The sequence below is a fragment of the Eulemur rufifrons genome, chromosome 14, assembly GCF_041146395.1.
Source record: "Eulemur rufifrons isolate Redbay chromosome 14, OSU_ERuf_1, whole genome shotgun sequence".
In the NCBI taxonomy this organism is placed as follows: Eukaryota; Metazoa; Chordata; class Mammalia; order Primates; family Lemuridae; genus Eulemur; species Eulemur rufifrons.
The window spans coordinates 20,388,873-20,401,027 of NC_090996.1; the positions used below are offsets into that span (position 1 = coordinate 20,388,873).

Below are 12,155 nucleotides of genomic sequence, written 5' to 3' on the forward strand. Positions count from 1 at the left end.
AACTATCAAGATATAATAAGCAAGTTCAGAAAAGTGGTAGAATACACAATCAATATATAAACATGGATTGTATTTCTATACCTTAGTAATAAACAACCAAAAATAAAATTAAGAAAGTCATCCAATTTATAACAGCATCAAAAAGAACAAAATACTTAAGAATAAATTTAAACAAGGATGTGTAAAACTTACCCACCTAAAACTACAAAACATTGCTGAAAGAAGTTAAAGAAGATCTCAATAAATGGAAAGTCAGTCTGTGTTCATGGATTGGAAGAATTATTATTAAAATGACAATACTACCAAAAGCAATCTACAGATTCAATGCAATCCCTATCAAAATCCCAGCTGACTTTTTTTCAGAAATGGACAACTGATCCTAAAATTCATGTGGGAAGCAAGGAACCCAGAAAAGCCAAAACAATCTTAAGAACAAAGTTGAAGGATTCACACTTTCGGATTTCAAAACTTACTATAGAGTGTGGTACTCACATAAGGATAAGAATAGATATATATTCTTAATTATATGTATATATGTAATAGAATTAAAAATCCAGACATAAACTGTTACATCTATTGTCAGTTGATTTTAGAGAAAATACCAAGATTCAATGGGAAATTAGTAGTCTTTCAACAAACGGTCCTGAGACAAGGGAACATCCACATGCAAAAGAGTGAAGCTGGACCCCTATTTCACACCATATGCAAAATTAACACAAAAATGCATTGTAGACCCAAATGTAAGAGCAAAAACTATAAAATTCTTGGGGGAAAATGTAGGAGTAGATCTTCATGACTTTGGATTAGGCAATGATATTTTATATGTGATACCAAACGCACAAATGACAAAATAAAAAAATAAATTTGTCATCGTCAAAATTAAAAACTTTTCGTTCTTCAAAGGATACCATAGAGGAAGTAAAAAGACAACCCACAGGATGGGAGAAAATATTTACAAATCATATATTTGATAAGAGACTTGTATTCAGACTATAGAAAAAGAACTCTTACAACTTAACATTAAAAAGACAAATAGCCCAATTAAAAAATGGGCAGAGGATTTGAACAGACATTTCTCCCAGAAAAAGACAGGCAAATGGTCAATAAGCACATAAAGATGCTCTATATCATCAATCATTAGGAAATGCAAATTATTAATAAAACTACAATAGAATGGCTGTAATAAAAAAGATGGGCAAAAACAAGCATTGGAGAGAGTATGAAGAAATTGGAATTCTCATACAGTGCTGGTGAGAATCCAAAACGGTACTGCTGCTTTGTAAAACAGTCTGGCATATGACCCAGAAATCTCATGTACAAGATTGAGAATTGAAAATACATGTCCACACCAAAATCTGTATACAAAATGTTCATAGCGACAGTGTTCATTTTTTAAATTTTTCTTTTTTCCTCACTGCTTCCTCCTGCGACAGTGTTCTTAATAGCCAAAAAGTAAAACCACCCAAATGTCTGTCAACTGATGGATCAACAAAATGTGATTTATTGATGCAATGGATTATTATTTAGTCATAGCACTGATACATCTATGAAAAAAAGTTATAATTAAAATACTAAATCAAGAGGATGTGGAGACTCAGAGGTACTTTCTCCTTCAGAAATCTGTTCCTCAGAAACAACAACAAAAAAAATTAGAACCTATGTCTATTTCACGTTCTCAGCAAGACTGAAGTGGATTCTACATCTAACTTGATAAAGTTGTCCTAGAAAAGGAGCAGTAAAGAAAGACTGAATAGAGACAAGAGATGTGGTTTTGGAGTGAAAAATCACAAAGGAGGAAGTGCATGACAGATTGTACATGAAAATTATTGAATTAGGGAAGACAAACCTCGATTTGTCCCAACAGAAATCAAAATACAATTTTTTTTAAGTTTGAAGAAAAAAAAAACAAGCAGTAAGAGGAGTATGTCATTACATAACAAATCTTTTTCTTCCTTTATTTTTTAAAGAAAGAACTAGCAGAGTTGAAATTGCCTCTGAAGAATGAATTAGAGCAGGAGACTGAAGTTTTTTATTGTAAGTCTTGAAAAAATTTATGACTTTTTCTGTTAGAAATATAAAAAAATTTCTTGAAAAGTCTGCAAATTGAGAATGTGTATTATGACTTGGGCAAACTTAATGAAAACACTAACCAACGTAGGCATATCCTGGTGGAAATGTCAATGCGATGGGAGAATGGAGAACCAGGTTGGTTTTGGACTTAGAGGTAACTCTAAACCCCTGAAGGCAATGGGACTTCGTTTCATTGGCATTTTTGTTTTATTGCCAGTGGCATCTAACTTTTTCAAATGTTTATTCATTTGTGTAACAGTTGAGATTGTAATTTTTAAAAAAATTGTAGAGAGGAAAGAAGTTGCTATTTTAAAGAACTAACAGCAGCTTCTTCTGCCCTCTAATGGCATAATTCATCTCAGGGGAATTGTTTCTTGGTTCAGAAAAATACTTCAATGACGAATTTCAGTTTAAGACATGAAGAGCCTATAATGCAGGACAAAAAAGAAGGGATGATAGCATGCATAGTAAAATGAGAGGATGCGATGTTCTGAGAAAACAGGGGAGAAATGTTATAAAACTTATGAAGATTGAGACTCTACCATAATGAGAACATTAGAAGAGGAAAATCAGCACCAGGAATAGACATCAGGAAATCAGAAAAGAACACACTGAGATAAACCAGGTCTCAAACAACAATCATCAGAAATATTGGGGAAAATAAAAAAAAAAAAAAAGAAATATTGGGGAAGATCCTGGGTTTCCAGTTGACTGGCCAGTTGAAATAATAAAGACCTAAACTATTAAAGAGAAGGTGACCCTAGAAGATGGGAGGAATATAATCTAGGTTAAAACATATTTTAACAATTATTAATATCAAAATTTTATTAAGGTGCTAACACTTCTACAAAAGAGTATTTTATTTTGAATTCTAAATATAGAATATTGGATAAAATATTGACATTATAGAATTTTAAAATGTGAAAATTTTTTTTCTCTAAGTGGTTATTCAGTTCTCTCAAAGCTATGTATTAATATGTAAAAATCTATCCTATTCACATTTACTTATGCTGCAACTGTTATGTATTATACTTTTATATTTGGGCCAATTTCTGGCATTTTACTCAATTCCACTGACTCTTCTGCCTATTCTCCTACCAATACTGCAATGCTTTGAAAATTGTATGTCCCTACTCCCCCACCCCACCCTGTAATAGCCAGGAGAAAGAGGGCTGTGTAGCCTGGCCTCCTTCCTGACAAAGAGACCAGCTGTAACAAATCTGGTTTTGGATAGAATCTTCCTCCGTTCTCAACATTACAGCCTATGCTTCAGGTTTCCTTTGTGCAATTTTCATATTAAGTGAGTTCAAATGAAACATTCCTCATTTGCTCCATGATCTACTTTTGTCCCTCCAAATTATGGGGTGTTCATATGCTGTTCTACTCAAGCTTCCCAAGAGGTCATCTGCTTTCTCAAGGAAGAACTGTCAGTTGATGGGTATCTATTTTTTTTCTCCATTTTAAACTTTTAAGATCTGGTACTATAGCAGAAATTCCACATTTCTGGCCATGTCTGTCCCTTCTATCCTTTCATGGTTTCTAGCACTGATATAGTTTTCCCTATCTTCATTTTTTTATCATATTTGTTTTCACTGGTTTTAGTGTTTGGGATATTAAAAGGAATCAGTCTACCACCTTTATGTATCAAGCTTGGTTAAAAAATAAGTATCGAAATGTTATTAAGGTGTCAATCTTTCTACAAAAGAATATTTCATTTTTAATTCTAAATGTATGTCCATCCTCATAGTAGAATCTTTAACTATTAAAGAGTTTAAAATTAGGAACCTAAATTGAAAAAGATTCATACTGGCCAAGCCAACTTCACAGCAAACTACTAAATAGCCACATTTCAAACAAAGTAGATAAGTAAGATTCATGTTCATGTTGGCCTTAATATGAGATCACTGTTCAACTCATTAAGTTTAGTAAAAGTATATAAAGAAATTAGAAATAGTTATTTTTTAAAAAGTCCTTTTCACATGATCCTAAAGATAATCTCAAAAGCTTATATCAAAAAGAGCCTTGTTTGATAGGCTGTTTATACTTTAGATTACTGAAAGAATTCACCTGAAATCTTTAAATATTCCTGTTAGCCCTATTTCTTTCACATTAATATGCTGAAGTTATTCACATACAGCAGCCCCACAGGACCCTTTATCAAGGGTTTAAGTGGCATACTTAATCCAATTCTATCCTTTCATGACCATTCTAATTTTCAAAATTAAAAATGTTCGTGAAAATTTTTAATGTCAAAGGGATGTTTATGATATGTAAGAAAAAAAGCAGGGTATACACTTTATATACATAATAAACATATATTTTTATATATACACACACATATATACATACACACATATTATATGAGGCTTTTTTCTTGTTAAAAATAACAGAGAACCACTGAAGCTAGCTTAATTAAATAAGCAGTAGTATAAAAAGGGCTCAGAAAAAGCATGTTCCAAATCAGAGGCTTCGTTCTATATAATGTTTTACAAAGTAAGAACAGCATTCATTAAAGGAGCTAAAGACAGGAAAAAGTGGACAACACATACATGGGGACACTTGCACAAATTGGGATGAATAAACCATAAAGTAGCTTTTTACCCCTCTGAAATCCCTGGCTTAAATATTTTGGAGAGGGTTTAGCTCCCTTCATTTGGCATGCTGACACTAGCAAAGGTGTTATTTTTTTTAAGCTTCTGATTTTAACACTTTGGAATATCCTTGGCACACCAAAGCCCCTAAATACTGGAAGGATACTATTATACTTCTCAAAGCTGTGTAGTAGGTCACCAATTAATTTCCTCCCTTAAAAAATTGACATGTTGCTGGTTGTCCATGAAGTTTGCTCTTACTGGCCTCTACACATCTCTCTTCTGGCCACTGTGTAGGTTGAGAATTAATTTGCTTGGTAAAACTTAACCTCAAAATTAAAAAAAAGCATTTGATTTCATTATTTCAAACATTTATTGATTACTATGTAGAAGGCATGGTTTGACTTCTGGAATATAAACCAGACTTTTTTTTTTTTTTTAAATGACAGGGTCTCGTTCTGTTGCCCAGGCTGGACTGCAGTGGTGCAATTATAGCTCACTGCAGCTTCAAACTCCTGGGCTCAGGCAATCCTGCCTCAGCCTCCCAATTAGCTGGGACTACAGGCATGTGCCACCATGCCTGGCTTTTTACATTTATTTTTGGTAGAGATGGGCTCTTGCTATGTTGCCCAGGCTGGCCTTGAACCCTGGTCTCAAGTGATCCTCCCGCCTTGGCCTCCCAAAGTGCTTGGATTACAGGCTTAAGCCACCATGCCCAACCCAGACATTCTTTTTGAGGAGTTCATGCTTAGTTCAGTGAGGGAGGCAACCAAACATAGCCCATAGAAAACAATTTGGCAAGTGTGACTACAGCATATTCAGTGATGCTGTCGCACCTCAGGTGTGTAGGGTGGGGTGGGGGAGGGTGCCCACAGGTACTGTGAAGGAATGATTTAAAAAAGGCAACCTAACTGTCTAACAATCAGGAGGAAATTATGAGGCAGGCAAAGGAGGAAGTGAATTCCAGTCAGATGGAACAGCCAAGTGCTCCAGATAGGGAGATATAACACGTCACCCTGGGAGAACAGCAAAAATAGGTGGAGTCTTACATGCCAGCCGACTCTTCCATGTGGTAGGGTTGAATTGGTTAGGCAGTGGCTGGAATATCCACGGTTGAAGTGAACTTTCATAGGCAGTGGACTTTCCTGCTTAAAGTAATGTAAGACATCAAGAGCCACTGGCATTTTTAAGGTGCTTAAATAAAGTACGAGCACTTGGCATAGCGCCTGGCAAATAAATTAATTTGTCTTTCAAGCCTTCAGTTTTGTTAAGCAGTGTTCAGCACCCTAATCCAGGTTTGAGGGTAGCTGTTTAGGTGCAGCAGGCTTTGGGGACATTATTATATGGTTGAAACGACAGGGTATAGGTAACTAGAGAAGGGAAATAATAGAAAGAAGAGTAACAGTTGAGTTGAAACCCCAGGCCTAAATAAAACCAACAGAGAATGGAGCTGGAAGACCAAATTGGGGATGAAATATTGGAGCTTAAATCTAAAAGGGGAATTGTTGTCATAGGAATGAAGTGAAAGGTCAGTTTAGCTTAAACTTAAAGAACAATGAGCTTAAGGAACATAACTGACTTCAGATGATGCAATTTATGATTAAAAAGTCGGTCTGGGTGCCAAATCCTATGAATGTGAGATATAATCCTGATTTTTGGTCCAGATTAGCAGGAATTAAACATATAATCCAGCTGGATTATCTCAAAGTGGAAGCGGCCGTACGTGTTGTATGTGGGGTGGTGAAAGGCTAGAATGGTTAGGGTATCCCACCATCGACAATAGAGGTGTCTGGGAATAAGCAAATGTAGTTAACTATCACAAAAAAAGCAGAGCCCTTTAGAGGAAAAGCTGATTTGACTCAAAGGCAGCATTTCTCAAATTTAATTCAGCCCTGAACAGCTTTCATGTTTATAGTACTTGTGTTACCTATATAATTTTTCTTTAAATCACTTATAGTTTTCTGAAAATATAAAATGTTACACTAAAAAAATTCAAAAAAGTGTGTACACCACTTAAAACTGAGCCCCAACAATAGTATACAGTACAGCACACAGGGCACACTCGGGAAATACCGAATTAGGGCAGGTTAATAGGACACTGCTGCTAATGTCAACCCTTTCCTTCATCTTCTGCTACCAAAGTCCATGCCACCGACACAGTGCTCTAGGACCACCAGCACAGGCCGGAACTGGTCCCTTTTCCCTTTTCTTAATACAGATTATTTTCTTAATCCCTATTTACACCACCACGTTTCTAAATCACCATTCTCTCATTCCCCCCAAATCCTCCCAGTAGCTTTTCATTGTCCACAATCCGCCTCCTGAACTATAGTAATGAAGGACGCCCCTCAGTCTTATCACAGTGCTTACTGCTTGCCTTTGGCAACTGAGCAGATTAGGTGGGCCACAGACTCACTGGCTTAGCTGCGTTCCACTTTATCAAGGAATCTAATACTCATTTACCAGGGTTTTAAGAAAAATGTGGCCATAAACATCACAATTCCTTATTTCTAAAATTTAAATCCACACCTTTTTACAAATTCAGACTTTTACATTACTATATCAAGACTCTCCTAGATTTATTTAACCACATTTCCAATTAGTCCTGATTTATTTCTGGCCATCTACCACCAGTCCGCCTATGAAGTGTATCTTCAATGTTTAGTTTAGAATTTTGTATATTCAGTTCAGTTTATATTTAAAAAAATCAAAGGATTTTTTAAAATGGAGAAATGGAAGGGGGAAGAGGTATGACACTACTTTCTTTAAATAATGCAAATAATTCAACATTTGAAAAGTTTACTGAAAACTTTTATTGTAATCAAAAAGTGACATAACGGGATTGTAATGAATTCAGCAAATCATTCTGCTGATATTTTAGAACTGATATCAGCTTTTGCCAGGCAATTAAAAAAATTCAAATGTGAAAATTTCACAGTACAGTAAACTCCACCCCAACTAATTAATGGTGGTTAAAAATAATAGGCCCTAGCAAAACCTCTCATGTTACATGGTCACAACTCACAATTCTGTACAAAAGTTCGTGTTATAAAGCTCTGATGTAAAAATCAAATAATCAAGCAGCAATATTTTAAGTGCAGCACAGGGTCTTCCATGTCATTATTTACAAGGCTTGAATCTCTTTACATTATAACAAAATTTAATACAGATGACTTAGTAATTAAGTCAATTTTTAAAATCTGTCCTTTTACACAGTGACAGATTTCACTTTTTGGTCATCTTTCTCCTTCTCCTTTTCTTTATCTTTGTTCTTCTTTGACTTCTTTTTCTTGTGTTTGTGTTTTTGGCTTTTTTCCAATTCTACTTCAGTGCCTGCATGTTTCTTATGCTTCTTATGTTTTTTATGTTTCTTGTGCTTTTTCTTTTCCTTCTTTTTCTTCTTCTTCTTGCTGTCCTGACTTTCTCCTGAGCTGGCACTGCTACTGTGGCTTCGGGTCTGACTTCCAGAAGGGCTATGACTTCGGCTTGGACTGACACTGGGGCTGCTTTGACTCTGGCTTCTTATGCCCGCCTGGCCAACTGCTGCTGGGTCTACACTCTCTTTTGCTTTCTCCATTATTTTATCTTTCAGGTCCTTAGAAACACTTTCTGAAGTTTCCTCCTCTTTTATAGACACATTACTTTCACTGTCTGTTTCATTATAGTCTGGTTCGAAAGCAGCTTCATCAGTTTCTCTAGTTAAGTCCGAGGAAAGCCGAGAGGAATGACTTAACTGGGGTTTAGGCTTGACAGCATTCTTGTCAATTTGCCCAGTAACTTGCTCTTTCTCAATCTGTGTGTCTGGTGTTGGGTTAAGTATATAAAGTAATTTATTGCCACTTGACTCTTTATTGTTCCTTGCTTCTAATAAATGCTTTTCACGATCCTTGCAAGGATTTTTCTCTACAGACTTTGTCTCTTCACTTGACCGTTTAGTATCATAAGTGGCTTTGTGATCATGAGGTTTCTTCTCTCTTGAAGGACTAGAATTACTTTTTTTGGAATCTCCTGTTCCTTTTTTAGGCAAATCTTTCTCTTCCCTCAGCTTATTTTTCTGTCCAGAAGCAGAATCTTTATTCCGAGAAGGAGAGTCTTTTCTTCTTGTTAATTCATTCCTTTCATCCCTGCGTTTGGAACTTGAATAGTCTCTGCTGTCATAGTCGGCTTTTTTGTCTCTACTGGGAGTGAAGTCTTTATTTGAAGAACCACGAACAGAATCATACTTATCTGAAGTTCTAGTCTCTTTGGAAGACTGAGACAGACTTTTGAAATTTCCCGGTTCATTCAGACGGTCCAAATTACTATCTTTCTCTGGCTGAGTGCTGCTCTTCCTCTTTTCGAGGTTTTCCTTTTCCAATGCTGAATGATCTCGATCTTTGGTTTTCCCTTTTTCACTAGATGCAGAGTTTTTCGAACTTTTGACCTCATGTTGTATAATTTCGTGGCTCACCTCCTTGGTGAATTTCTGAATTTTCTCTGATTGCTCACTTTCTTTTTCAGTATATTTGACTGTATTTGATGGCTTAGTACTAACATTTTTTATGACACTAGCAGGTTTTCCTACACTTGATATAGGCTGTGTAGATTTAACATCTTCTTCTTCGGATTCAAAATCATCTTTATCCCATTTGGATTGAGGAACCTGAATCATAATAATAACATCTTCAGCAGGTGCTGTATTATCATTATTATATTCTTCCATAGTTTTAATGACAGTTCGCTTCGTATCTGTTTTTTCTTCAGATTTCCGCACAGGACTGCCTCCAGTTGAGCTTGTACTAAAAAGAATAAAAATATTTTTAATTAATGAAGAATTTACTATTAATTATAAAACATTGATAAATAGAAAAATGCTAACTTGAATACAATAAATGTCCTTTCAAATTTTAAAAAGCCAAATTATCCTGCTCTAATAAAGATACACATGATTTAAGAATATGATTGACTGCATAAAAACAAATATGGTTCACCCCCCAAATTTACTTACAACCTTGTCTTTAGTAATTCCTTTCTTTAAAGAAAACAAAAGAGTACAACCAGCCTAATCCCCAGGATCAGTACCTTCTTAATGATCATAAAAGTGTAAGTAAGGATAAAATTAAATAAAATCTTTTCCCAAAATAAACATCCTCACCCACCACCCACCCACCCATCATCAGAAAGATACCTGGTATAATCCACAAGAGTTGAGCTGGATCCTTCAGTCCCAGTTACTTTTCGCCTGACCTTTCCTTTGACTTTTTCTTGTTTAACTTTGCTAGATGTTGACTCCAATTTTTCAGAAGGCTCTTTTGTATTAGATATATTTTCTGTACTTCCAATTTTTTTTCCAGTTTCTCTGTTGAGCTTGATTTTTTTGGCTGGAGCTGTTGATGATGAAGTTTTGTCCTTCTCGGGGGTCCTATCCAACTTTTCAATATCAGGTTCCATTTTGCGCTTTGGTGATGGTTTCACTATTTCAGTTACTTCTAGTTTAGAGACTTTCATTGAAGACTCAAAATCTTTATCTACACTTTTTTCTTCAGTTTTTCTTTTTCTTTTTTCTCCCTTGTTATCAAGTGGTTTATTTTTCTCATTAGACTTCTTGGCCTTTTCTTCCTTATTAGTTAGCTTTTCTGATTTAACATCTTTGGGATAGTCCTTCTTTACTTTTTCCTCTTTGACTGGTTTTGTCTCTTGGTGTTCTTTTGCTGATTTAGAGTGAGCTTTTCTAGGGGTTCCAATGATCTTTTCATCTTTCTGAGAGGAAGATAATGATTTAGCATTGTCAGTCTTTGGAGTCTCCTCTTTGGCTTTTTTAAGTGGAGGTTCAGATCGAGGAGATTTTTCACGCTCTCCATCTAGTTTTTCTTGGGGTCCTTTAGCAGGTTTTACACTTTCTTTTTTGGACACAGATCCATCATTTTTCCGTTTGGTCTTGTCACTTTTTGCTTTTGGTTTATCTTTTTCTCTCTTGTCTTTTTCAGACACTGATTTAAAAGTGATGGATTCTGCATCCATTGGTTCATCTCTAACAGGTGTAGCATCATCTCTACTTGGGAGAACAAACAATGAGTCTGTTTTATTTTCTTCAACACCTGTTGGTTCTCTTGATTTCCTAGAAGTCTCTAATAACTCTGGGTTCAGAAAACCTTCACTTTCTTCCCCTTTTCTTCTTTTTCTATGTTTCTTATGCTTATTTCCTTTAGCATCTCCCGGAGCATTTTCACTCTCCTTCTCTTTTGACTTTGTATTGTCCTTCTGATTGTGACCGTCTCTTGTGGAAAGCTTTTCTGGATAGTTGCCACCTATGTTTCGACTTCTGTGACTTTGCCCACCAACATAATCTTCTCTGCGGCCTCTCGTGAAGGGAGAGTTCCTGATATTAAGTGGTAAAAACCTCTCTGGAGAAAAGTTCTCTCTATTTGCTGAGGGTCTAGGCTGTGCTCCAGCAGCATAACCTTTATAATATTTTTCATACCACTCTCTATATTTTCTCTCCCATTCTCGGTAACGTTCTTTTTCAAATGGGTCTCTAAAGTCAACACTCCTCCCATAATAAGCTTTCATGTCATAAGGTGGTGGAACTTCTCTGTATCTATTAAAATATTCACGTTCTGTTTCCCCTTGAGGTACATTACGTTTATTAGGAGATTGTCCCCGAAACGCTTGAGGAGATCTTGATCGTGAATGATAGCGTCTATACGGGGGTGACCTTGACCTAGATCGATGATATCCATGAGATCTAGACCGTGAACGGTAATTTCGACTCTTGCCTCTGCCTCTTCTGGGGTATGGAGGTGATCGTGAATAGGAACGAGAATGTGAGCGGCTGAATGATCGAGAATAAGAGCGTGAACGTGTTGAACCAGATCTTGATTTAGAATAAGTATATGAACTTCTTGAATATGAGGATCCACTATAGGGAGATTTAGACCTAGAAACAAAAACAAAACAATAGTTGATAGTTGAGAAATATACACAAAATAAAATACAGAATCTCAGATTCTAGCATTCTGTCCTCACGGTTTCATCTTTCTTTATATCAAGTTTCATCTGAGATGATTAAAGAGGTGCAGTGACCTCTATTGAAATGGAATAAAGTGCACAAATCAGAGCAATCACTTGTTACAAAATAAAAGTGAAATCTTAACAATTAGAGTGGAGTGCATTAATGTACCGTGAGTTATATGAGCTAACTAACATTAAATAAAATGCCAATTAAATTAAATTTCACTTCCTATCTAATTATTTAAGTAGGAGTCCATTTTTTGTCCTATACTGGCCAATAGCCTAGTTTTAAAAGGAACCACATTTAAAGTGTAAGGATAAAAAATAAAGACTTTTAAACAAACTTCCAGGGAATTTTTATAATTCAGTTTTTCTAGCAATAAAGCAATTTGTATTCTACCACTACTTCAATTTAATTACACAGGTTAATGTTCCAGCAAGAAGCTGTAGCCTTACGGTAAAAGGGTCCTCAGAAATGTTCTTTGGCTATTCTCCTATTTCTTT

General features: G+C 35.7%; 1 protein-coding gene across 3 annotated transcripts in view; it reads right to left on the bottom strand.

Moving 5' to 3' along the window:
• Positions 1–7,450: 7,450 nt before the first annotated feature.
• Positions 7,451–12,155, bottom strand: part of RBBP6 (RB binding protein 6, ubiquitin ligase) — a 34,874-nt gene continuing 30,169 nt past the window's right edge. For 2 of the 3 annotated variants that reach the window (XM_069486804.1, XM_069486801.1), the window contains 2 exons: positions 9,829–11,577; positions 7,451–9,439 (listed from right to left, as the gene is read on the bottom strand). In XM_069486804.1, coding sequence (XP_069342905.1) covers positions 7,870–9,439; positions 9,829–11,577 — 3,319 coding nt within the window. In that variant the 3' untranslated portion in view covers positions 7,451–7,869. The remainder of the gene's footprint in view (positions 9,440–9,828; positions 11,578–12,155) is intronic. The other variant, XM_069486803.1, reaches the window with a different exon arrangement.